Source organism: Camelina sativa, chromosome 5 (genome assembly GCF_000633955.1).
Source record: "Camelina sativa cultivar DH55 chromosome 5, Cs, whole genome shotgun sequence".
NCBI classification, from domain to species: Eukaryota; Viridiplantae; Streptophyta; class Magnoliopsida; order Brassicales; family Brassicaceae; genus Camelina; species Camelina sativa.
Window position 1 is genome coordinate 5,023,922 of NC_025689.1, and position 25,475 is coordinate 5,049,396.

Genomic DNA, 25,475 nt, shown 5'->3' on the forward strand with positions numbered 1-25,475 from the left:
CGGAAACACTTATAGGCTACTACTTTTTATCATCAAATTTTGATTCTTATCATTAAGATATTTGGATTTACCCAGAAAAACAAAACAAAAGAAAAATCATTAATATGTTTTGAATATTATGTTTGTCTGTTTTGTTGATAGACTCATAAACTGTGTGGCCAGACCATTTTCTCCTATGTCTGGATAAACTGTCTGTACGAAACACTGATTTTTGATAGATAAACTCTATAATAAAGGATTACTACATTATACTCAATATTTCAATGGTTTTTTTTTTTTTTTGAAACTAAACTCTACGATAGAAAGCATAACTTTATTAATTTTTTCTATATGGGTTGTTGGTGTATGTATATTGTATAAAATTACATTTTAAGATGCAATCACATGCTATTCATTAAGCATATAGTACTGCATGTATATTACTATAATTCTCTATTATATGTACAATATCAACAAACACACATATTTTTTTGGTTTGTTGTGTATAATGTACTATTTCCGTTTCAAAATATAAGATGTTTTGGAGAAGTTTTTTTGTTTTATAATAAGATGTTTTCAAATTTCAATACAACTTTTAGGTTAGTTTAGTATTTTATATTATGCAGTATTGTTTTTGATTGGTTGGACTTGTTAAAAGTAAAAACTTTTTAATCTGCGTGCTTTGTTTAAAACATCTTATATTTTGAAACGAAAGAAGTATTATATACTGAACGTTTGGGATTTGGTTTGATGAATTTGATAACAGACAAATAAAATAAGAAGAATAAAATAGAAGAAGAAAAATGATAGAAGAAAATATTTAATACTTATTCATTTGAAAATATAAATATTTTAGGCCACACCTAGCTAAGTTTATCTCCAACTGATATTTGAATGAATGAATAATATACTCCACTAGTTTATTTCCTCTCTTTTGTTCTTTTCTAGTGTCCCATATAATTTAGCGCCAGCATTGATAGAGATGAGGGGATTTGGTCAACCCTTCGGAGTTCGGCCCAATAAAAAGGGAAGGCGGATGCGTGCATGTGGCCGGAGTAATGACAAACCCTTAATAATAGTGTAATGTTGTTATTTTGTCTTAGTGTTTGACTTCGCGTACACATAATTATTTATGAACAATGAATGATCCTCCTAGCTAATTCATCAGTTTCTTTTTAAGTCCAAACAAATTTATTTTTATGAAATCATAGGTAATCTGTCATGACAAAACCGTAAGTATATTAATAGTATACTTAGTTGTTAAAGTGTAGACGCAAACGAGTTTATTCTCTAATAATGCCAACTACATATCAAGCCCATTTTTAAAAGTCGTCCGTCCAAACAACGTTATCAAAATTTGAAGATTAGGTGTGGAATTTTTAGTTTTAGTTTTCTTTTTCGTTGTTTTAGGAGAATTTTGAAAGTCCAAAGAAAATATTGGAAAATTATGAAACCTATTTCTGATTCTTATGAATCAGACATAAGTATCACATGTATAAATAATTAAAAATTTAAAAATTTAGGAGATTAAAAAAATTATTTAAAAATTCTCATATGAATTTCATTACATTATTGATCATATTACACCTTAGCATAACTCTAATTTCTAAATTACTTAATTCAAACAATAATTATTAATTTTAAACATTTAAAAATAATTTATAAGTCGTTTATAAACCTTGAAAACGTTGATGGGTAGCCACATAATACCGAGTGTAGGCAACAATACACGCATAATGTGTAGTGATGATAGAGGACTGCACCAAAACTTTAATAAGACTTTCAGACCAACCTTGGCATTAGGCTAATAATAGTAAACCAACTAAATTCAACATTTTGAGAAAAAAAAAACTAATACGACTGAAAAAAATGTAGTTAGATCATTATTTGAAAAGGACTGATAGAGGCAGATAATTCTACTATATTATTGGTTGGCAATTATTGTTCGTCATTTTCAACCGGAATAAATACTAAAACTTTTATTATATGCTTACGTATACGCATTTGTATGAGTTGGGCGAAAAGCGCTGATAGTTCACACATCCAAACTCTTTTTGCGTATAGAATCTTACTTTTAAACTCAAAGTTGCCTCTTCTTCGACCGTTCGTGGCATCGAAAGATTAACGGAGTCAGATTTCCTCGTAACAAAAAGCTATTATTCGGCTTCATGATTCTCATTCTGCATCGTATATTTTTTTATATATATATTTTATTCGGGAAATTAGGCCAAATTAGTACTATTGAAACTGAACTACTTATAAGTTATACTAATTATATCTAGCGAGAAATTAAAGTAAATATATACTCTCTTTTTTGGGTTAAAAGATGGAATAAACTTTGTATATATAGATAAAAGATTAATAAATCAAACTACAGTTACAAATTCGAAAGAGGGAGCTCGAAGAAACCATGAATAATATATATATAAAAACCATTAATATTCGTTTTCTAAGTTCGTAGACTGCTCTGTTATACCAAATATTAATCTGATAAGGTTGTATGCTTCTTTTTTTTAAAACACCTTAAGACCTTTATTAGATTGTAAAAGGATAATACAAATATTTAATGGTACAGAAATGCAGTAAATAATCAGAGTGGCTAAACAGCATTTTTTTTATTAAAGGCAAAGCATGACTATAAATATAACAGGCAAGGCTTCGCAAAGACATGCAACTATGCAAGATATATTCAAAGAAGAGATTGCCAACGATACTAATCATGAATTTTTTTTTTGTCTCTTTTATGTTTAGCGTTAATCTTGCATTAGCTACTCTGATACTGGAAAACATAAAAAAATGAACCAATGCGAGATTGACGTCGGTAAAGAAAGAAAAAAAAACTCTTCTTCTTTCTTGTTATCTAATTTTCTTAAAAATGAATAGCATGTCTTCAATTCTTCAATTATTTCTTCATACGAACAAAGAGTTCGATTCCTTACATATTTGTGTTTGTCAATGTCAAAATAACATATGGTTACAATACAATCATTGAAATTTAACATTAAGTATGGTCTATATAGCCTCCCATGATTTGTCTCAGTGATCAGGAACCCACTCATAATTTCTTAACATCTACTTATTTTCTGCTATTTAGTGGAAGTTCCAATACCAAGGGCCATCGTTTAAAGCGGAGGTTCGTTTAATATAAAAGAAAAAGTGGAGGCTAGCTTGATGATTCTTTGCAGCATATCCTAGTCATCAGTTAAACCTTTTTGTGAAAGGCATGTTGTTACGACTAAGAAAAGGTATATAATTAGAATATATATTTCCTTTTTCGAAACTTCATTCATACTCTTGTTGAATTATTTATTTTAATCGTTTTATATACCAGTACGTGGGTTCACAGTAAAAACTAAAAAGACATTTAAAAAAAAACTAGTTTTAGTAAAAAGGCATATTTTAGACTTCATCTAAGTAATGATGCCAATTTTAGTGCGAGAACTGATTACTTGACAATTTAACTTTACTTATTGGGAATTCTAATGTGCTTGCCTAGTGCTACTCACCAGATCGGTAAGAAATTTCATGAAAAGAAAATGGGGTTATTGTTCAAATGGGCTTTGTGCCGTAAAAAATTTCATACAGAGTCTTTCTATCCGTACTTGCGGATTTAGGCTTTTCTATCACGCGAAATGACAGTTCTACCCTTAAACTTGCTCTGCATCATCTTCTTCGTGCTCTGCAGTCTGCATCATTTTCATCGTTCTCTGCTTGCTTTTAATCGATTCGCTTCAATAACACCCATCTCCGTCAAATCCATCACCACCATCTTCTTCACCCCTGATTAACAATACATCTCCGTTGAAAACACTATCTCCTCCAATAAATCCAAGGGGTTCAATTGATTGTGTTTTGAATAAATAAAACTAAACCCTAAGGGGATAGTGTATTGTGAACCCAAGGGTTCTAATTTTAGACAACGATCGAATCAATTAAGAACTTTTTTTTTATGAAACTATAACAACAAACTCAATTTTTTTATGTGATTGTTTACAAAGTAAATCAAAACCTCCAATACGTTTTCAGATCTAATCTAAATTTCAAAATTATATATTTATGATTGGCAACAACAACTCCATCATCGACACCTTGCCAGCATCGACTATCATCATCACCATCATCGATTAGATTCCTCATCAGCCGATTTTCATTATTCATTGTAGAGACCAAGAAAAAACAAAAAAAAAACAATTTCAGTAGAGGCGAGAGAGAGAATAGAAGATAAGGAAAAGCTATATTCTCTGAAGGTTTTTCTGGCGTGGACAAAGATCCAAATAAGTATCTTCTTTGAAAATAGTTCAAGTGCTGAAATTTTTATCCGACTGTGGGAGAGGCGAGAGAGAACAGCAGTATGGAGAGAGAAAGAGTTGATGTCGTTCGTGAGCAGGGTAGTTTTGTCATTTAGTAATAAAAAAAGCCTAAATTTATAATCACGGACAGAAAGTCCCTATTAAACAATACCCTTCCAAAAAAATACTTATCCCATAATTAACTCAAAAAAAATATAAGAATCAATTTTTTTGCACCATTTATTATAAAATGTTGTTTCAAAACTTTCACCATTTATGCTTTGTTTCATAATTCATACCATTGAATCCACACTAACTACAGTTATGTTATATATTATGCGTGTTCCCCACAACCATATATGTTTTGTTTCTATCCGATCTTTTGTTCTGCATCACTCATTTTGGTATAGAGTATACTATGTTTTTTTAGTAGACGAAGGTAGGGTTGCATCACAAAATTAACATCTGCAATTAACATCACATATTTTTTAGAAAAATATGTAACTTGGATTAGTGAATAAATATTCATTGTGGGGTTTAAACATTTCATCATTTAAGCATTCTTGACTTATTCGGAAATTTTATTATGGCAGATGATGCATTTGGACAACCTTATTTTAACGGCATAGCATTAAAACTGTTCATAAAACTTTGTATATTCGCATTTAATGTAGGATATCGATATGTTTAAATGGTCTTCATAATTAGGTCAACGATACATTGACGTTAGAACTTTTAAAATTTATGTTTTCATGGGATATGAATATGGAATGAACTATTTTATAGATAATAGGTCATAATTTTGTCGACAATATTATTGCGACACTAGACAATATATGTTATATATAGATTAGTAAAATAAGTACGTCATTTATATAGATTTATCTTTTAATTTTCAAATTATATATTCATATTCAATGATTCTTATTGATAAAAAAATTTGAATAAAATCCCACGTAAAATCGCAAATAGATATAACAAAGAAATATTATCTTCAAAAATATATATGTATGTTGTATATCACTGAGTAAAGTAAGTTTAGTATTTATATAGTTTTATACTCAAAAGTTGGAATGATTATATTTGAGCTCAACAATTTCTATTGATAAGAAATATTTTAAATTAAAATCCAATTCTAGTTTATTTATATATGGGTAACCCATATAACGTTTTATATTATTGAATTTGGGTATATAAATTCAACCATTATAATAAATGGGTCGGATTGAACCCGCCCACAAAAATCTCGAACCCATGTGAGTATGGATCGGATCGGGTCAGGTTACCCATTTTGACATCCCTAGAACAATGGTACATCAGTCTTAATGTGCTTCACAGCCCACTAAGGCTCCAGTCGGCAAGTCCCACCATTCTAAACTAGTTATGGACCCTGGAGGTAAGATTAATGATTTTACAACTCTCTTATCTCCAAAAATAACTACCCTTCTTTTTTGCCTATTAGAGTGGAAAGTGATTGTCATGTTCTAATCCAATAACTGTAGATGCGTCTGAGGAGAGAAGTTCTTGTAGGACACTGCTTGAGCAATCCCTTCAAAAAGTCTTATTCTAAATCATAAAATTCGTGAATGAGAAGAAGGACCATGTTCCTCCTATTAACGATGGTGTAATCTACTGCCCTTTGAGATCACTATCCCAAGGGACGCTAGTATCCACTTATTCACATATCAAACTGTTTTCTAGAGATTCTACTTATGGATAATGTCTCGATGGACAGTTAAGACTTATCTTTAGGTGCAATGATCCCCACGAACATAGATGAGTGAAGCATGATATTTTGTTGTCAAAGTGTTGAATTAAGTTAAGTTTTGTTTCGCTCATCGGACTCAGCCTTTGGGATGGATATGTTCAAGAGGATACTCCACAGTGGCCATCCATCGATGCTCGGCTAATTCCATTCTCTACTCAACTTAGGTACATATCCACTTGATGTTACTTGGTGCAGCCTAACTCCAATCACCACGTTCCTAGTTGCATTTCTCCGTGTACATATATAATAAACTCAACACTTGCCTCTTCCTCTCAACCTTCTTTGACTTATCTATGTTACAGATATTTATTGTGAATAAGTGATGCGTTGTTTCCCAGACTTCCAAAGTTAAGAGTTTAATCAGAGTGAAGTTCTTCACATGATGTTGAATCAAGCTGTTTTCTTTTCTTTTTTTCTTTCCTTTTTATATTCTAAAATCACCAAAAATTTATAATCAAATCTCACCAAATCTCACCAAATCCCAAAACCCAAATCTCAAAAAATCTGCTAATATTAAAATCTCCCAAAATAACACTCCAAATCTTCCAAAATTCTGAAATATTAAAATCTCAGCAAATCTCCTAAAATATCAAATTCAATACACCTCTCTTAGTTATAACTTTGAATTTAACATTTTGTTCCAATATAACTGAAATATTTTAAACATATCCGATGAATGGTTTGTATGTCTAAAAAATATTGAAAACTAGCAGGACCAGAACGCAATTGGCGCCTACACACCTCGAATTCAGATTTCTCCACATTCAAAAATCCCTCTCCAACATCATAAAATAGATTTAATGTGCTAGTTATATAACAAAGAAGTTAAAGAACAGAATGTGTAGCAAAAGAAAAAAACACATGAAAAAATATACCAAGATCCTGAATCTGTAGCTGAGCTAGAATCACAAATATTTTACTTATGTTTTATTCCTATTTTTCTTATGTTTTGTTTATATTTTACATATGTTTTGCTTATTTTTTGTTAATATCTATTCAATATTTTTTTTTTTGACAACATCTATTCAATATTTCAAAGAACCAAAAAAATGACTAATTTACTGTCATATATAAACAACCACACCTATAATTTATATTTATATAGAGTTTGATGTAAACTATACTCAATGTATCAAACAATCAAATTACATATATAGATGATTTGAAAATTGTTGCATAAAAAAAAGACGTACCGTATAGGCATATATATTATGCGTAAACCATAACGAAATAAAATTCATATATCTTATATTCTTTGGAAAATTAATTATTCTTTCATGTTCAGACTAAAATTACCTTCTTATTTTTTTTTTTTTTTGGAACCATTTAAAGTAAAATATACTATTCGACAATTGTCACAATTCGTTGGAGCAGTGATGGGATCAAATTCTGACGCGCTTTTTTTGGTATCTAGCACTCTTCTAACACGTAAGTGGCATGCCGTTTAAAACGAAACTATTGAGGTACCAAAGCAACTTCGCTGAAATATTTGTTTGTTTAACAAAAACCCTAAAAATACCGAAAAAGCAAAACAAAACCCTAAAAATAGGAGTCCAATACCCAATAGATTTTTTTTTTTTTTTTTTGGTGATAAAAATTCCGAATAGAGTTACATTAATCGTCTTCCTGATCCACGAAAGCTCTCCTGTCGATTTTCCTGATTATGCTGTTCTTAATTAACTGAATTGATTCCTAGATTTCGACGTGAGAAATGGTAAATTGGCTTCTAAATTAAATATCTCGATCTCCTCTAATATTCTTTTTTACGATCTTTTTCTTTCTAAGCAATAGTCAAATAATTCGTTTTTATATGTAAAAATAAGTCTTTTGAGGCGTACTCAATTTCACTATCCTCAATGTTTTCCAATATCAAATCTGTCATCCCTAACTGATTTAATTTATTTGCTCGGTTTGGAAAGTATCTCATATTGGCATATATTAATATTGCAGCATAAGATTGAGATTTGTGTGTAATGTGAGAAGATGAAGTTTGGAGAGACGTTTACGGAATATCTACGTGGAGAAGAGGAGTGGTTCTTGGAAAAATGTCGTCATGTAGAATATAAGAAACTCAAGAAAGTGTTGAAGAAATGCAAGACGACATGTAACTCCACAAGATCTAATGATGAACACATCATCTCATCAACTACTTCTTTGTCTGATTCATGCCAATGCCAATCGTGCCCTTGTATGTATAACTTCTCTCCCTTAAATTTCCTTATAGTCGTCACGCTTAAAGAAAAAGAAAAAAAAAAGATGATGACCAATTGAGAATGAGTTGATAAGTTCATGTCTCTTTTACATTACTCTACTTGTTTAAATCAGGTTCTAATAACATGTTAAGTTTTATGCTTTCTAATTCAAATCTCAAATCTCATATATCTTATATTAGGTATATTCTAGTTATTTTCAATGTGGGATCCTAACAGGATATTTAAGATGTTTTTTCATTTATGTGAAATTGTTAAGTTGTCGAGTGTGTTTTTTTCTTTATTGAAAATTATGTGCTTGACGTTAATGATATGGTGTTACAATGCAGGGTGTGATGAGATGTTCTTTGAGGAGCTGATGAAGGAAGCTTCTGACATAGCGGGATGCTTCAGGTCAAGAGTGAGGCATCTTCTCCATCTTCATGTAGCCACTGGGATGCAGAGATACATGATGAGTCTACGCAGATGCTTCATGGACGAAAGACAAGCTTTACTCCAGGAAGGTCAAATCTTGATTCAGTACATCACCATGAATGCGATTGCCATCCGTAAAATCCTCAAGAAATATGACAAGGTAAGAGGTAAATGCATGTGAAAGGGAAAAAATACAACCTCTTTAAAACTGGTGGTTTAAAATGTTTTCAGGTGCATAGCTCAGTGAATGGGAAGAAGTTTAAGTTGAAAATGCGAGCGGAGCGCATAGAGCTTTTGCACTCACCTTGGCTTATAGAACTTGGAGCCTTTTATCTCAATTCTGGTCTTGATAAAGTTGAAAACCTCAATAACTCATCGTTTGGTCGTGTCTCCTGTGATTATCTCAACGACGATCAACCTATGATGCAACTCATGCTGCCTAATTCAATAGAGCTTGAGTTTGATCTAACTTGCGCAATCTGCCTCGTAACAAAATTTACTCTACCTTTTACACAAACAAAATGTAGTTTACTTATTCATATCATTTCTCTCATGAGGTGAGGAGTTATAACTATTTGTTTGTGGATTAATTGGGCAGGAAACGGTATTCAATCCCTATGCTTTAAAGTGTGGCCACATATTTTGTAAAGCATGTGCGTGCTCGGCTGCTTCTGTAATGATTTTCCAAGGCATCAAAGCAGCACCAAATAATTCCAAATGTCCCATCTGTAGAGAGGTTTGTTTAGATTCTTGCAACATTTTGTTTCCATTTAACTATAAATGAGGTCGATCTTGATTGTTACTTGGTGTAGGTTGGAGTTTACGCGGAAGCGGTTCACATGATCGAGCTGCATCTTCTCTTAAAGATACGGTGAGACAAATCTCAAATTTTAGATAGCACCAAACCAGTATATATGTGTGTCCATAAATTTTGAACTGATGACTATTGTGAAATTTACCTGACAAAATATCATTTGTTAATTACGTTACTAGAAAACGAAGTTTTTTGGTAGAATTTTTGTACTTCAAGTTACTAAAAGCTTAAAGTTTTGAATTCTTTATGATTGAGACTTCCATAACTATCTATAGTTTTCTTGTGGTGGGATAGATTGCTCAAAGTTTTTTTTCATGGAAATCAAATATTGCAAGAATCATTAATGAGAGAGTATGTGTTTTAAAACTATAAATTATATGATGAATGCATTTTTTATTTATTTATTGTAGAAACAAAGAGTATTGGAAGGAGAGGATGATTAGTGAACGGTCTGAGATGGTGAAGCAGTCGAAGATGTTTTGGAACGAACAGACGAAGTATATGATCGGTTACTAATTGTTCGTTTTAAGAGAAAAGTGATGACCAAAAAATAAAAAATACAGTAATAACTAACTACAGTTTTATTTATTTCTGCTATGCCGGAGATAGTACTCTGGAGTTTGGATCTACTGATTCGATATAAAGAAATGTCAACATCAGGAGATGTGTTTTTTTTCTTTTTTTCTTTGGTGATGCACACATAACAAGTTGTGCGTGAATATTTTTATGTTTAAGATGTTACTGCCTATATATCTACTAATAGTTTTTCAAACATGCCGGGATTATTAATTTACAATAAATGTTTATATTACTTGATGAATTCAATTTTTAATATTGTATGAATTATACAGTATGATGATGAAATTTAAACAAGAAGGGTAAATGAAAATGATGATGGTCAGAGTAATTTAGGAACTTAATGAAATTGACAATCTAATTTTGTTGCAAGAAGAGACAATATATGTCTCTTGTCCTTTCGATTTCATTTNTTTTTTTTTTTTTTTTTTTTTTTTGGAAAAATAGACAACTTTTGTGTGTCATTTTAGCTTATGTAAATTGTGAGACTCGATCGTATGTTACTCTATTTGCGTTGGAAAGAATGAATCTTATTTTTATGATTCGATGTAAAAAGATAATAAATAATTTATTTATTTAAATAATTTATTTATTTTGGTGTCGATAAAGAGTATAAAAACAATGCCTAATTTGAACAAAAAAAATTTGATTGCATCGTTTAATTTCAACTTAAGAAAAGTAAGTAGTATACCGTTGTTTGATTTTGATTGCATCTACAACTATTCCACACTATATCATTATCATCCATCTCGCTTTAACTTCAATTTTTTTTTTCTCATATATTAATTTCCGATGACATATACTTGCATTATGTATGTATCATGTATGTGCCGATAGTCAAATAGATTATACTTATACATCTAGATACATTTTGTAATGCTTTTTGACAATTCTATCGCCACTAATCGAGGAGATCAATTGCTCATACAATCATATACTTCTTAGCGATTATCTTTCGTTATCCCCATCTTTCTCTCTCTCTCTTTTTTTTTGTCCCGCATATTAAGCTAAACTTTCATAATTTTGTCCCCAATAAAAACTTGTAAAGTTCGATCATATGGTGACAACGATATAAAACGAAACCCTAAAATATATAACTAAACCAAAAAAAAAAAATGATTTAATGAAACAAACATGGGTTTAGATTTGGATATTAACTATTTTCCTTTATTATTACTAGCTAGGTCCACTTCTGACTCTTCTACTAATACAACTCTTCTTCTCTATTGTATTTGTACACGCTCGTGATCACCTATCTCAAGATCCAAAAATTAAACTCTTTTTTTTTTCGTTCAAACATGGACCGATCCATGTTTCTTTCCCTAGCATTAGCCTCACTCTTGGTCGGAGTCGTCTCAGCTGGTGACTGGAACATCTTGAACAAACTCAAAGGACTAGGTTCGTCGTCAAGCCAGAACGGTGCCGTTTCTTCAGGGATGAAGACGAACTTGAAAGGGTACTGTGAAAGCTGGAGGATCAACGTGGAAGTTTAACAACATCAGAAACTTTGATGTGGTGCCTCAGGAGTGTGTATCGCAGTACAAGGATGACGTGAGGATTACATGACTTCATCGCAGTACAAGGATGACGTGGCGACAGCCGTTGTTGATGAGGTCATTCTTCATTTCGGGAGCATGTGTTGTAGCAAGATTAAGTGTGATGGTATGGACGCTTGGATCTTTGATATCGACGACACGCTTCTCTCTACCATTCCTTACCACAAGAAAAATGCCCTCTTCGGGTATATTATATTTTTCTACCTTAACCGATTTGAATTGACGTCAGTCCCGTCTCAAACTATTTTTTGACCCTATGGCGTGATGCTGCCGTTATCCTCATGCTCATTCATCAGGTCTACATTTACATATTTAACAATTTTTGTTCTTTTTCGTTCTAGTAAAATTTCCACCATAACGTTATTAACTTGTGCAAATGTGTTCTTGGTGCAGTTTTATGTATAGGAATGGACAAAAGCTTGGTTAACCAATTAGTGTGCCATAAACAGGACCACATTACAATTACATAAATTTTTTTTGTACGCAAAAAAAAATAGCGAAAAACGTATTTGCCAAAAACAGATTTGGCGAAACAATTTGTGAAAGTCTAAACCCATCAAAAGTCACCGTTTCTCTTACACACAAGTTGTACATATTATACTCCATCCTATTTTTTTCCTTTCTCCTATACGGTTTTAGCTTTATTTTATTTTATACAGTATATAGTCAGAAAGACTGGATTGGCACACATTGTCAAAAAAAAGACTAGATTGGCACACGTTTGCCATAATAACACTGGTCATTTAAGAGCACTTTTACCAGTTTTGCCAAACAATCATATTCAAAGTAGCTTACAAAACTTTTATTTTTATTATTTAACCATGTCATCTGACCCTCCTTCTCCTCACGTGGATCCACCATTCTCTAAATCGGTTTGTTTCGTTAAGGAAGAGAGGAGGAGGGTATAGGCCTATAGGGTTAGAGCAGGGCCGGCTCAACATGTCTTTGGACTTTGTGCTATTTTTAAAAAAAATGTGAATTATAACAAAAACATTATTTATTTTTTAGTAGAAAATTTTCAAAAATAAATGAAAAATCCTCTTCTAAATTAAAACCTCTGTGATTCTAGCCCATCTATCTGTACAATCATACTTCCCATTCATTAAACTTTTCTACCTGCTTCTAACTGTATTGTCATTATGGAAATTATCCTATGTGTATTCAAAGCTCTTTGAACCCCGAGAAAGAAAAAAAACACAAGGATTCAAAACTTTTAGCCTTGTGGATTGCATTTACTACATCCTCTCCTCTCTCGTCACCACATTCAGTGTCGTGCCTCATGTATCTTGAAAAGGACTTTTGCCCAAGGCCACATATCTTGAAAAGGACTTTTGCTTATATTTTGCTTATATTTTGCATATGTTTTGCTTAGTTTTTCTTAATATCTATTCAATATATCAAAGAACCAAACAATGACTAATTTGTTGCCATATATAAACAGTCAATGTATCAATGTATCAAGCAATCAGATAATTTTTATATATGTAGATGATTTTGTATCGAAGATTGCTTGGTTTCAGCAATGCCTTGCAACTGTGCAATTGCTGTTGATAACGGGTTTGCGTACACAGCAGATGGCGTAATTAACGAGGATTTTTTGGAAGCTCGGATCTCTGAGGCGTGTGACCAAAGGAAGCAGGTGCTGAAATTCTGTAAAGAGTGCCCACTGGAGAGAGCTAAAAACAAAGAGATTGTGGAACCATGTCAAGGGCATTTGAAGAGGAAAGCCATTAAAGAGTGTTGGATCAAATGTGGCTGCACTAAAAGATGTGGTAACCGAGTGGTACAAAGAGGAATACACAACAAATTACAGTAAAACTTCTATAAATTAATAAGGTCGGGACCATGAAATTTTATTAATTTATAGAGGTTTTAATTTATCGATAAATTAATATTTTATTAATTTATGAAGAGATTTTTAATTTTAATAATTTTGAAAATTTTGTATTACAAAATAAGATATTTTTGTTATCATTCATATTTTTGAAGAATTTTCTGAATTTATAATCTTGTCTATCGTAATTGCTAAGTTTAGAGTTTAGGTAAAACTGATAGATGTTAGAAGTTTAGAGTTTAGAAGAAATAGTATCATTCATGGTAATGATGAAGTCAAATAAGATACTGCGGTAATTTTAGAACCAATTACATATAAAAAGTAATTATCGCATTTGGAACTCTTCATAATTTTTTATGCGATTTGAGAAGACGATAATGAAAATGATTAGAGATAAGCTCCAATAAGAATGAAAATTCAAGAATATGCAAACTACATATTAATATAAAGAGTATTAATTCTTTACAACATATTAAATTCTTTCGGTCAAAATTTATCAAAATTTATAGCGAGTATTAAGTTAAAGAGTATTAATTTATAGAGGTTCTACTACAGGTAAAAACAGATTACCTTAACCAACTTTTTTTCGTGTGTTACGTTCGTTCATCTTGATATAGAAATCAACTAGTTTCCACTTTTTCATGTCAGGTGTTTTTCACACCAAATGGGAAAGGTTAGGGCCTTAGGACATTGGAGAAATTGCCTAAAGGGGCATTTATTTGTGAGTACATTGGAGAGATATTGACAATCCCAGAGCTATACCAGCGTAGCTTCGAAGATAAACTCAGTTTTCCTGTGATATTGGATGCACACTGGGGTTCTGAAGAATGGTTAGAGGATGACAAAGCTCTGTGTCTTGATGGGACGTCTTATGGAAATATCTCAAGGTTCCTTAACCACAGGTAATGGCTCGCGGTAATACACATAACACAATTGACCTTTTCTTGATGCAAACTTGATCGAGATCCCAGTTTACGTTGAGACTCCAGATCAGCATTACTATCATGTATGATTCAGTGCCGGAAACCTTCTTTCTCATATGTTTCTTCAGTTTTGTGGAAATTATATAACTGTAATCTTCTCCAGCTTGCATTTTTCACAACAAGAGACATCGAGGCAATGGAAGAACTCACATGGGTGTGTAACCATATTATTATCTTACGCGGAGAAGTTTCTATACCCATGAAAACGATTGTATATACAGATATCTTTGTATATACTTTGATCTGATGTGAATTATGGACTTGATCACATTCTCAGGATTATGGCATTGACTTCAACGATGATGAGTCTCTGATGAAACCCTTTAAATGTCTGTGTGGTAGCAGATTCTGCAGGAACATGAAGCGATCAAAGAGTAAGTGATCATCAGAACTCAGAAGATTCTACTAGAGTTTGTTGGTTCTTTTTTACATGGGACTGAGTAATATCAATTCTGCATCTCACAGTCGTAGAATGTTTTGACTTTTGTTATGTTTCAGGGACCAAGCAGATAATAAACAGAGCCTGAGAGGATAATGAAGAAGAAAAATGACATGAGACCTATGTATTTCTGGTGACTCGGACTCTCTCTTAGTTAACAAACCGGTCCCGGTCAGTTGATTTTTTAGGTTGAACAAAAAGCTAAGTTGGTTATTGTGAGATCAAACTCTGCATAACTTGAGGTCTTGTCACTTTCATTTAATTAGTAGAAGTTTGGCTAATCTGAATTTTATGTATTAATTAACTATGATTTAAGATTTGTCTCCATCTATCGTTTGCTAGCAAACCAATATTTCAATTTATTCACCGATTTTATTTATTAAAATATAATTCCATGTGCTTCCATTCCAACTCTCCCAATCAATTTTGTCACCATAATTAACCTGACCACTTCCTCGAATAGAGAACACATACTGTATGCACGTAAAAATGAAACTATTTATTAATTACATGTCCTTTTGCAATTCTTTCTTCTACTATATAATCATCACTCAACGTTGTATATTAAAAATAAAAAACAATTTAATTAATTGTTTAAGGTTAAAAAAGTGAGTCCTCTTCTAAAATTGGGCTCTGTAAAAACTTTCCATATTTTCACGTAAAAATGGACGGCCATGCCAGAATCAATTCCTTATTCTCTCTCGTTCCTTCTTCTCAACAGATCTTCTCGGAAGCAAATCCTTCGACCAAAATTTCACAATCCCACGGTGTTTCTCGACAGTTTCGCTTCCAGAAAACGTGCAGAAGAAGATAGCTGCGACCGAATAGGTGGTCGATTCATTACCTCAGGTTTCTCCGAGAGCTGTGTCGATTTTGAAGACACAGTAAACTTAGACATGGATTCGTCTTTGACGTTAATGGCGCTAATGACTAACTTGTGTTTTCCGTGTCGGAGAGGTACGTAATAGATGATCTAAAACAGAGAGAAGAGAGAAAAAGCAAAAATTAGGTTTTGTGATTTAGGGTTAAATTGTCTGAATGGGAAACACATGCGTGGGTCCGAATCTAAACGCTAATGGATTCTTACAATCCGTTAGTGCTGCTGTGTGGAGGAATCAGAAACCAGACGATAGCCTTAAGAGCAGCAAGGACGAGAGCAGTCGAAAAACAAACGATAAGAGCGTTAATGGGGGCGACGAGAGTAATCAAAATAGAGGTGCAGCCGTGGATTCAGCACCAGCCACGTTGCCAACCCCTAGCACGCCACCACCACCGGTGAAAATGGCAAACGAAGAAGCACCACCAAAACCTATCCCACCAGAGAACAAAGCTGTCGAAGAAGATAAGAATTCGAAACCGCAGAAGAAAGAAGCGCACATGAAACGTATGGCAAGCGCAGGTCTACAAATAGAATCAGTTCTTGGGAGAAAAACAGAGAACCTCAAAGATATTTATAGTGTTGGGAGAAAATTAGGTCAAGGACAATTTGGAACAACGTTTCTTTGCGTGGATAAGAAGACAGGTAAAGAGCTCGCTTGCAAAACGATAGCCAAGAGGAAACTAACGACGCCTGAGGATGTTGAAGATGTGAGAAGAGAGATTCAGATAATGCATCATTTGTCTGGTCATCCAAACGTGATTCAGATCGTTGGTGCGTATGAGGATGCAGTAGCTGTTCATGTTGTGATGGAGATATGTGCAGGTGGAGAGTTATTTGATAGGATTATACAGAGAGGTCACTATACGGAAAGAAAAGCTGCTGAGCTTGCTAGGATCATTGTTGGTGTTATAGAAGCTTGTCATTCTCTTGGTGTGATGCACCGTGATCTTAAGCCTGAGAACTTCTTGTTTGTTAGTGGAGATGAAGAAGCTGCTCTCAAGACTATTGATTTTGGTCTCTCTGTTTTCTTTAAACCAGGTATAGTTAATATCCCCAAGGCTACTTGTAATAGGTCTCATATACATTGTGCAGAGTGATGTGGATCAATGATTCATTGTTGACTACACATGTTGTGGTTACAGGAGAAACATTCACTGATGTAGTTGGGAGCCCTTATTATGTGGCTCCGGAAGTTTTAAGGAAGCATTATAGTCATGAATGTGATGTTTGGAGTGCTGGAGTTATTATATACATCTTACTAAGCGGTGTTCCTCCGTTTTGGGATGGTAAGAGACAGTTTAAATTTGGATTCATGGTTCAAGTATGTTTCGATGGCAGAGACTGATTGAATGTTATATGTCAGAAACGGAACAAGGCATCTTCGAGCAGGTTTTGAAAGGTGATCTTGACTTTATATCAGAACCATGGCCTAGTGTATCCGAAAGCGCAAAAGATTTGGTACGGCGGATGCTTATCAGAGATCCTAAGAAACGAATGACAGCTCATGAAGTTCTATGTTAGTGTTCTTGTTTTCGTATAAGTTGTATCTTTTGACAAAAATAAGCACAGAGCTACCTATATTGATTCGTAAAATGTTAAATCTATGTTGCAGGTCATCCTTGGGCACGAGTGGACGGTGTTGCTCTCGATAAACCTCTTGATTCTGCTGTCCTAAGTCGTTTGAAACAGTTTTCAGCCATGAACAAGCTCAAGAAAATTGCTATCAAGGTAAACATTTTAAATATGTTTCTATCAACTAAACCAAATTATATGCGCAGATAGAGATTGAATGATATATGCATCTTTATATAGATTTGTACATAATGACTAAATAAAAACACTTTTATACTGAATATGTATTGATTCAGGTAATAGCAGACAGCTTGTCAGAGGAAGAGATAGCAGGATTGAAAGAAATGTTTAAGATGATAGATACAGATAATAGCGGACACATCACTCTGGAAGAACTCAAAAAAGGTTTGGACAGAGTTGGTGCTAACCTTAAAGATTCAGAAATATTAGGATTAATGCAAGCAGTAAGAACACTTCCCTACTTAACTATACCTTTTAGTACTATATGATCGGTTTGATGTATGACAATATGGAAAATTGAACATTCCAGGCTGATATAGATAACAGTGGGACTATAGACTATGGAGAGTTTATAGCAGCGATGGTGCATTTAAACAAAATAGAGAAAGAAGACCATTTGTTCACAGCTTTCTCTTACTTTGACCAAGATGGAAGTGGTTATATAACCAGAGACGAGCTCCAACAAGCTTGCAAGCAATTTGGCTTAGCGGACGTTCATTTAGACGATATTTTACGCGAAGTTGATAAGGACAACGTAAAATTAGTTTCATCTTCAATTGCTACATTGCTTTGCTATAGTTACTTGCAAGCATTGGTTAATATAGTGTTATATATTGTTATTGATCAGGATGGAAGAATAGATTACAGCGAGTTCGTGGACATGATGCAAGACACTGGTTTTGGAAAAATGGGGTTAAAGGTGAGTTGAAGAAACAAAAAAATGACCCCAAATTCCACCACTCTTTTTTTGTTTTCTAAAGCACAATTATTCTTTTGTGGATACATATGTGTCTGGATAGCTTGCATTAGTTTTCTTCGAGCAGGTTGTATCCACATGTATTCCGCATTTTTTTGTATATACAAGTTTCTCATCTCTTAACTCTCTCCCTCGTGTGCCAGTCAAGTAGGAGAAAGATATTCTACAGGTTACATCATGAAAGATACCAAAAAATATTCTTTGTCGTTGTTATATCTTTAGTAGGTCAATGTAAAAAACTCTATAAAGTAATGAAACTCTAGAGATGTTGTTTTATCTTTCACACTATGATCAATGTTTCAGTTTTTTTATACAGTGAGTTGTTTTCTAATATACTTTATCTTCTTATACAGTATATATCATTTATAACCAAAGTGCAAATTCCCTAAATAAATAAAAAATAGAAAAAAAAAATTAAACACTTGATAATCTAAAATCCACTTGCCAATATATATCGTTGTCAAAAGAAAAAAGAAAAAAATTGAAAATATATGTGACTCCCGTGGAAGTAGCGAAAGCAGTTTTGAAGTAAAACCAAATATTTTGACGTGTTCTGTCTTTTTTTACTGGAAGATCCCCGTAACACAGAGGCCACATGGTTATGTATGCATATCCACGTGTCACGAGACACACTGCGAGCACTACACGTGTCAAATACACACCCTCTTCTTTTACTTATTAACCCCCCTCTAACCACGACGCAATCGGTTTCTTCTTTACACAAAACCTCTCTTATCTCTTTTTCTCATCTTTTCTCCAAACATCACAATGGGATCAGAAACCTTCCTGGAGATTATTCTCGCGATTCTTCTGCCTCCCGTCGGCGTTTTCCTCCGATATGGTTGTGGGGTAAGCACTAATCACATCGTTAATTATTTTTCTTCTAGTGAATATATATATATCCATAATTAACTACTAAAATTATGATTTGATGCAGGTAGAGTTCTGGATATGTCTGTTGCTGACGATACTGGGTTACATACCTGGGATCATCTACGCTATCTATGTTCTTGTCGGATGATCATCTAATCATCTTCTTGTACAGTAGTTTTCATGATCTGATTTAGCGTTTGCTGTTTCTCAATTACTTCTGTAATAAGAAAAACTCTTGCCTTTAATAACACTATTATTTTTTTTTTTGCTTGTTACGCTGCTTAAATATACACGATTACTTGGATTTATATGGTCGGACGCCTCAAAGCAAACAATATTTATTACATATAATGACCAAGCAACCATCAACCATGCTTGTTTATTTTATTCATAGCACGATGCATGTATAGTAGTAATCGTGGTCAACATGCATATTTAGCCGGCGGTTGGGGTTTTGACGACGATACGGCTTTTATCAACCCTAACCCTAACGCGGTCGCACCTGAGGTCTGCAGTCACCGGGGATCCAACCAAAATCACGATAACTTTAAGGCTCGAGTTCTCTCCTTTGATGACTGAAGCAGCGTAGTCTCCATTTGTTCCCAAAAGCTCCGGCCATGAGTTCTTCCCTGTGTCCGGTCAAAGCAACCACATTAGATTGGAAAATCATTTGCATTTGGAAATGTAGAGATCAATAGGTCAATTGGTCGATCGGTCCGTTATTACGGAATCAAACAATCTATATATATATATATATATATCCCTACTAATACTATGCCACTCGGTTGATATATCGGGTATTTGGGTAAATAGTAGTTATTCAAGCAATGTAGAGATTTCGAAACCGATGTCAGTAAAAGAGACTCCAAATTCTTACTTGTCGCCAAAGATGTACTGTGAAAACACACACATGTAAGCAAACAGTAACTTTAAGCTAATATATCTAAGAAGTGTTAGGAAATATAATCGATTTGACGTGAAAGCAAAAGAAAAGATGAAAACGAAAATTACATTAAGGGCGGTAGCAATATCAAATTATGAAGAAAAAAAAAATTAGTAATTGAAGGATGGAAGAAAACCAAGATAAGGACACGACTGATGGGTTGCCATTCTTTCTTCCTCTTTTGTTTATGTTCTTCGCTATGATAATTGCTAAGCTTATTCCTAGGAAAATATGCAGATGAGATATGTTGTATATATAGTCAAGTTAGTTTCATTGTGGTTTCCTTTGAGAATTTAGGTGTTCCTTATATTCTTTGTTAGATAGAACGTTCATGGTGACTGGTAAACAGGAAGCGGTTGGTCAAACTTACTTAGTAGAAGAACATTAGCTATCGAACACTAAAGAAAAAAAAAACTTCAGCTTAGAAGCATTAATAAATATTCTTAACAAAATGAATTATATATATGCCATCTCAAGTAACATGCATGTTACAAGATATATTGAAAATTCAACATAACGTTAACAGTTCAAAATATATTGACTGAGACTAATCAATCGGACCAAAAATTCATTTCCATTTTTTTTCAGCTCCGATTTTTAGAGCGTAGACCCTTTTTTATTTATCAAAGATTAAAAAAGAGAAGAAATAAAGAGATAAGATAACTTATCCAAAAAGAAACATTGGCTCAACACGCAAACGATTAACGCATCCAATACCAAATCAGCAAAAATATATAATGATCGTTTTTTCACTTCCGCATCTTGCGTTGCCCCAGAATGCTGCGGTTTTCTTGTGTAGAAGAAGAAGTCTCAAGTTTGGACTTGTGTCTTCTTCTTCTGCTTGCTTCAACAGCATTTGGTTCTCTGTTTTCTTTCTCTTCGTTCTCCTTCTGTAACAAAAGTTAAGCTTTTTCTTTATCATCACAATAACTTGCATTACAAGATATTTGCTACGTTTCCATCAAAACGTATTTCGTTTGGAAGTAGCATACCGAGTCGAAAAAACACATCTTTGGAAGTGGTAACCTCAGACCAGAGGATGATATCGTTGTCAAATCCTTGACAGCGTAACGTGAATACGATGACCTTATGTTAGATTTTGATCCAGATTGTTCTTCAAACCCATGATTCTTGTGTTTTCCCTTCCCTTCAGATTCAAACAAAAAGATATGTGCAAAGTGTTTTGATATTTATTTTTTGTGTTGTATGGAAAACAATAAAAAAGGTGAAATGAATCATGTTCTCACCGAGCTCACTCGCGGCAACACATTTCTTCTCGCGTCTAGTTTGACAAGGAGTCAAAGTTTTGGAGATGGATGATGAAGAAGAAGAAGAAAATACTTTTGGTTGAGGAATGAGACTGAAAGGTTGATCTTTTCGTTTGTTGTACCCTTTAGTCCTCTTGACAAACAAAATCAGAATATGTTAAGATGAAAGCAAACCATTAATTATGAGAATATAAAAGCTTCCTTGGGATTCTTACCTTTTTACTATCTGGTAACTTACGCTGGCTCTCTCGAGTTACAGGCTGCTTCACATTCGATGAATTACGTAAAGAGGCTCTCAAATCGTGAAACAGATCAGACTCAATGCTCGACACAGAGAATCTGCTTCCTTGAGTTATTGTCGTCATCGAATCATCAGCAGACTTACGAAGCTGTGTGTTACTGGTGAAACCATTGTTCACAAGAGACAACTCCTCAGCATCAAGAACACCTTTAGCATAAATAGGTAATGTCAGCGCTCATTACATAGTTTCAAAGCAAGTCATGCATTTGCTAAATTATAAGGTTTGATTTGTATATATGAGGATTTAATTAAATAATTGACTAATCAAGTAACAAAATAATTGCAAAATTAAATTATGACTAAAAAATCCTATTTTGCTAGTTCCATGTCAACACATTTGTATTTTTTTAATAGAAACAACTTCCAAAAACATGAAAATAAGATGAACACGTTATAAGATGTGAAAACGTTGAAACCACATAGTTGAAGTAAAAAGATAAGACCTGGATCGGTAAAAAAAGCGTTGTCCCAAGCAAAACTTGGACGAGCATTAGTTTCCGTAGGAAGAAGTGTGTTGACAGAGTACGTATGATTTACTCCATTCTCGTCGATCTTTAAGCTCCCAAACAATTCTTCAGGATCTAACACTCCTTTAACAAAAAATTTCAATATCATTGGAATAATATAATACTAAATATAAATGTTTCTTCACAATATTTATTTAGGGAATAGAGTTAGAATTTAGAAACCATGGTTGGTGAAAAAAGCAGTGTCCCACGCCAAGCTTTTGCGATGATTCCGTTTACTCTCTTTACCTTTCATCGGCTTCACGAAATCAACCTTTACTCTTGCTGCTGTGCAAAGTGAGAAAAGAGAGTATTCCACAAATATATAATCAGTTTTTTTGAAAAGTAGAGAGGTTTTAGATAGGAGGAAAAACAAAGGATGATGACTGTACTCGATGATGAATTAGCTTCTTGAGAATCCATTGTTCTTGTTTTTGGTTCTTGATTTCGAAGAACAGGATTTTGAAATTAGAAGGACTTTATCACACCATATGTGAATTAAAGGAGAGACAAATGAATTTGAAATTTGTAAATGGTTTACTTGATTTAAGCATTTGATTACTCTCTCAAAAGATTTCAAATTCAAAGGAAAATTTATTGTTTGCAGTTATAATCTTTTGTAGTATATATTTGAAACAATCAAACTGCCTTAAATGTAATTCTATTCTATGCACAAAACAAAGATAATTACTGGACATACTTATAAATTGAAAGATTTTGTATCAAATGATAATTAAGAAATATATCTATGAAATAACCATTTTGACATTTTTCAAAATGAATTTTTTAAAAAATGAGCGAACATAGCATGGACAAATTTTTCCTTCATTCAAACTGTTCTCACATCTAACATCGAAATCTTTAAATACAACCAACTAAACCAGAAATGGAAAACCAAAAGTTCAAACTAACACAACCGAATTTGAGAATAATCCCGAAAATGGTCGTCGATCAGCTAAGCTCAAATATAAACAACACACTGATCTCTAATATCCCCTGCACCATTTTAGAGAACTCCACGTTAGACAAACCGTTTTGGAATCCAACCACAACAATAAGACAGCAATTTAAGGTCAAGATGATCAGCAAGTAGAAGTTGTTTTATAATTTAAGACTATTAAACAAGACATGTCTCACTATCCTATACTATCCTCAGTTGTTAATAAGTGAAGGCTGGATAAAGAACCTACATGCACATAAGACTATGCTCTTCATTTTGTTTACATGAGGCCGTATGATAGAGAGAGGAATTACGTACTTGATCATTTGGCGTTGTTCTTCATCTCTAGAGAGTTTACTTGCAACTTCTTTCACCAGCTCTGTCATTGAATCAGAATCATCAAGTCAGAGCTAGGATGAAAACAGGTTATGGCATATACATACTAGTCAAAATCATACCGGCAATTCTTCACCAGGAACAGCCCCACCAGCATCTCTATTAGACCCATCTCCGCTCTTTCCTGATCCTTTACTATCCCCCTGTCATAATTTCACAACAAAACATAAGAGAGGCTGAAATGGAACTTCTCTTCGGGAAATGAAAAAACTAAAACTGTAGAAATGGAGTATGTGATTTATTTACCTCCAACTGCATCAGCAGATGTGTGTCAGCAACCATACCCAGGGAATGAAAAGAACTGAATTAGTCACACGTTTAAGAAACTTCTTGATTTTTATCATGTATGTAAACAGCAGAAGCATACAAGAGAAAAGAATACCACAATGTCTATATCTTTCAAAACATTTCAACAAAGCATAATTAGCATCTCAAGGGTTTATCTAGATTTATCTTGTTTGCTTCAAAAACTATATACTGGCAAAGATACTCAACACAGAACATACATGAAGAAAAAATATCATGGCATGTCACTCCCAACATGGTCTGAAGAAGGACTTAGAAACACACATGGTTAGGGAGTGAAAGCAACATACCTCCCTGTACCTCGCAAGGTATATCTTTAGAGGTTCCAGGTAATCCTCAAATCCTAATGTCGCCATAGCCCACAACAAATCATCACCATTCACAGTTTTCCTTTTCTCTTTCTGACACTTATCACTGGCCCTGATTAACACAAAATTTAACAGATACCAGTTAAATGACCATTACAGTCCACGAATCAACATAAAGAACCAGCAAATGAACCTAAAACTCAGTTTCTGAACCTAAAACTTAAGATGGCAGGAGGAACTGCATCATAACTATGGGGATGGGAATCTCATGTTATACGAAACAGAACATTCATCAAACAAAGCGTAAAACGCATTCAACACAGACAATTCCTGATCAAGAACATATCTTTTGTCTTAAATGAACACAAAGGAGAAAAACAAACAGATCCCAAAGATAAAAGAATTTTTAAACCGGATCAATCAAGAAGCACATTTACTTCATATCTGCCTAAGATGGTAAACAAACACAAGTTACTCACTGATATATAACATGGATTCTTGGAAAACACTACAACTCAGTTACATATTCAATGATGTGTTTGCACAAACAGCTACATAAAAACCAACCTAGAACTAACGATTCGGTTCAAGGACGAAACAAATTCAACACTTTGTTTGATTAGAGTTCAAATATAAAAGCAACTAGCTTTAGGTAAGACCATCATCATAAGACTCTCTGACCTAACTCAATCCGTTGCTAATTTAAGAAAACTATTTCTAACAAATCAAAAGCTTCAATCTTTTCAACAAAAAAGCAAACTCATTCCAAAAAATTGGAAAAAACATACTCGCTAGTGATGAAGCTGATGAACTCAGAGACGCATTCCTGAACAGTATCCTTAGCATCTTTACCAATCTTTCCATTAGGAGGCAAAGCTTTCTTCATGATCCTGCTAATGTTAGCTATAGGAAGGTATCGATCCTGCTCCCTAACAGAGCCGCCGCCGCTTTCTCCTCCATCTCCGGCTGGGCTCGAAGGCGTATTAATATCCGCCATTTTCAAAACTTGTGCAGAGAAATCGAAAACCCTAGAACTTGGAATTGGGGAGGGGAAGGGAGGGGCTTTAGAGAAATCGAATTTGAGGGAATTGAAATCGAATTTGTGAACCACTGCTGTAAATATGATATTATTACACCCTTTTTTTTTAGCTTATTACATTAATAATTCACTTGAATTTTATTTATGGCAATAAATAGGATTAAAGTTGGTAATAACAAAGATAATTAAGAAAACAATTTGATAATGTGGGAATTTTAGATTTTGATAAGAAATTTAAGCAAAATCATTAAATACTAATGAACAAAATCTGAGAAAAAGCAAAT

At 33.6% G+C, this 25,475-nt stretch overlaps 6 protein-coding genes and 2 pseudogenes across 6 annotated transcripts; 5 read left to right on the plus strand and 3 right to left on the minus strand.

Moving 5' to 3' along the window:
- Window positions 5,556–6,262, plus strand: LOC104785558 (annotated as a pseudogene).
- LOC104785557 (probable E3 ubiquitin-protein ligase BAH1-like) lies at window positions 7,578–10,153 on the plus strand. Its single transcript, XM_010510795.2, has 7 exons — window positions 7,578–7,750; window positions 7,987–8,224; window positions 8,576–8,820; window positions 8,892–9,146; window positions 9,259–9,396; window positions 9,473–9,531; window positions 9,885–10,153. Exons 2-7 carry the CDS (start codon window positions 8,020–8,022, stop codon window positions 9,988–9,990), a joined length of 1,008 nt encoding a protein of 335 aa, XP_010509097.1. The 5' UTR covers window positions 7,578–7,750; window positions 7,987–8,019; the 3' UTR covers window positions 9,991–10,153.
- Window positions 11,309–11,888, plus strand: LOC104788903 (annotated as a pseudogene).
- LOC104785559 (calcium-dependent protein kinase 20) lies at window positions 15,587–18,395 on the plus strand. Its single transcript, XM_010510799.1, has 7 exons — window positions 15,587–16,780; window positions 16,885–17,028; window positions 17,106–17,258; window positions 17,355–17,470; window positions 17,611–17,778; window positions 17,865–18,089; window positions 18,183–18,395. The coding sequence occupies exons 1-7, from the start codon at window positions 15,901–15,903 to the stop codon at window positions 18,261–18,263; spliced, it is 1,767 nt and encodes a 588-aa protein (XP_010509101.1). The 5' UTR covers window positions 15,587–15,900; the 3' UTR covers window positions 18,264–18,395.
- On the plus strand, window positions 19,006–19,448 carry LOC109133063 (salt stress-induced hydrophobic peptide ESI3). The gene is made up of 2 exons (XM_019245705.1): window positions 19,006–19,160; window positions 19,249–19,448. The coding sequence occupies exons 1-2, from the start codon at window positions 19,080–19,082 to the stop codon at window positions 19,330–19,332; spliced, it is 165 nt and encodes a 54-aa protein (XP_019101250.1). The 5' UTR covers window positions 19,006–19,079; the 3' UTR covers window positions 19,333–19,448.
- LOC104785560 (protease inhibitor HPI) lies at window positions 19,471–20,365 on the minus strand. The gene is made up of 2 exons (XM_010510800.2): window positions 20,264–20,365; window positions 19,471–19,813 (listed from the first exon to the last, which is right to left on the minus strand). The coding sequence occupies exons 1-2, from the start codon at window positions 20,292–20,294 to the stop codon at window positions 19,620–19,622; spliced, it is 225 nt and encodes a 74-aa protein (XP_010509102.1). The 5' UTR covers window positions 20,295–20,365; the 3' UTR covers window positions 19,471–19,619.
- On the minus strand, window positions 20,683–22,500 carry LOC104785561. Its single transcript, XM_019245706.1, has 6 exons — window positions 22,386–22,500; window positions 22,140–22,286; window positions 21,611–21,843; window positions 21,375–21,528; window positions 21,120–21,274; window positions 20,683–21,017 (listed from the first exon to the last, which is right to left on the minus strand). The coding sequence occupies exons 1-6, from the start codon at window positions 22,456–22,458 to the stop codon at window positions 20,877–20,879; spliced, it is 903 nt and encodes a 300-aa protein (XP_019101251.1). The 5' UTR covers window positions 22,459–22,500; the 3' UTR covers window positions 20,683–20,876.
- Window positions 23,005–25,267, minus strand: LOC104785562 (nuclear transcription factor Y subunit B-1). The gene is made up of 6 exons (XM_010510803.2): window positions 24,941–25,267; window positions 24,135–24,264; window positions 23,785–23,790; window positions 23,601–23,681; window positions 23,461–23,521; window positions 23,005–23,198 (listed from the first exon to the last, which is right to left on the minus strand). The coding sequence occupies exons 1-5, from the start codon at window positions 25,147–25,149 to the stop codon at window positions 23,513–23,515; spliced, it is 435 nt and encodes a 144-aa protein (XP_010509105.1). The 5' UTR covers window positions 25,150–25,267; the 3' UTR covers window positions 23,005–23,198; window positions 23,461–23,512.

Coding starts and splice junctions, on each gene's coding strand:
- LOC104785557 (XM_010510795.2), top strand. CDS start 8,020: ATGAAGTTTGGAGAGACGTTTACGGAATATCTACGTGGAGAAGAGGAG. Junction 8,821..8,891: donor TCCTCAAGAAATATGACAAG/GTAAGAGGTAAA, acceptor AAATGTTTTCAG/GTGCATAGCTCAGTGAATGG. Junction 9,147..9,258: donor TAACTTGCGCAATCTGCCTC/GTAACAAAATTT, acceptor TTAATTGGGCAG/GAAACGGTATTCAATCCCTA.
- LOC104785559 (XM_010510799.1), top strand. CDS start 15,901: ATGGGAAACACATGCGTGGGTCCGAATCTAAACGCTAATGGATTCTTA. Junction 17,029..17,105: donor TGTTCCTCCGTTTTGGGATG/GTAAGAGACAGT, acceptor GTTATATGTCAG/AAACGGAACAAGGCATCTTC. Junction 17,471..17,610: donor TCAAGAAAATTGCTATCAAG/GTAAACATTTTA, acceptor GTATTGATTCAG/GTAATAGCAGACAGCTTGTC.
- LOC109133063 (XM_019245705.1), top strand. CDS start 19,080: ATGGGATCAGAAACCTTCCTGGAGATTATTCTCGCGATTCTTCTGCCT. Junction 19,161..19,248: donor TCCTCCGATATGGTTGTGGG/GTAAGCACTAAT, acceptor GATTTGATGCAG/GTAGAGTTCTGGATATGTCT.
- LOC104785560 (XM_010510800.2), bottom strand. CDS start 20,294: ATGGCAACCCATCAGTCGTGTCCTTATCTTG. Junction 19,814..20,263: donor TCAGTCGTGTCCTTATCTTG/GTTTTCTTCCAT, acceptor GACCGGACACAG/GGAAGAACTCATGGCCGGAG.
- LOC104785561 (XM_019245706.1), bottom strand. CDS start 22,458: ATGAAAGGTAAAGAGAGTAAACGGAATCATCGCAAAAGCTTGGCGTGG. Junction 22,287..22,385: donor TGCTTTTTTCACCAACCATG/GTTTCTAAATTC, acceptor TTTTTGTTAAAG/GAGTGTTAGATCCTGAAGAA. Junction 21,844..22,139: donor CGCTTTTTTTACCGATCCAG/GTCTTATCTTTT, acceptor TTTATGCTAAAG/GTGTTCTTGATGCTGAGGAG.
- LOC104785562 (XM_010510803.2), bottom strand. CDS start 25,149: ATGGCGGATATTAATACGCCTTCGAGCCCAGCCGGAGATGGAGGAGAA. Junction 24,265..24,940: donor ATCAGCTTCATCACTAGCGA/GTATGTTTTTTC, acceptor TGTGTTAATCAG/GGCCAGTGATAAGTGTCAGA.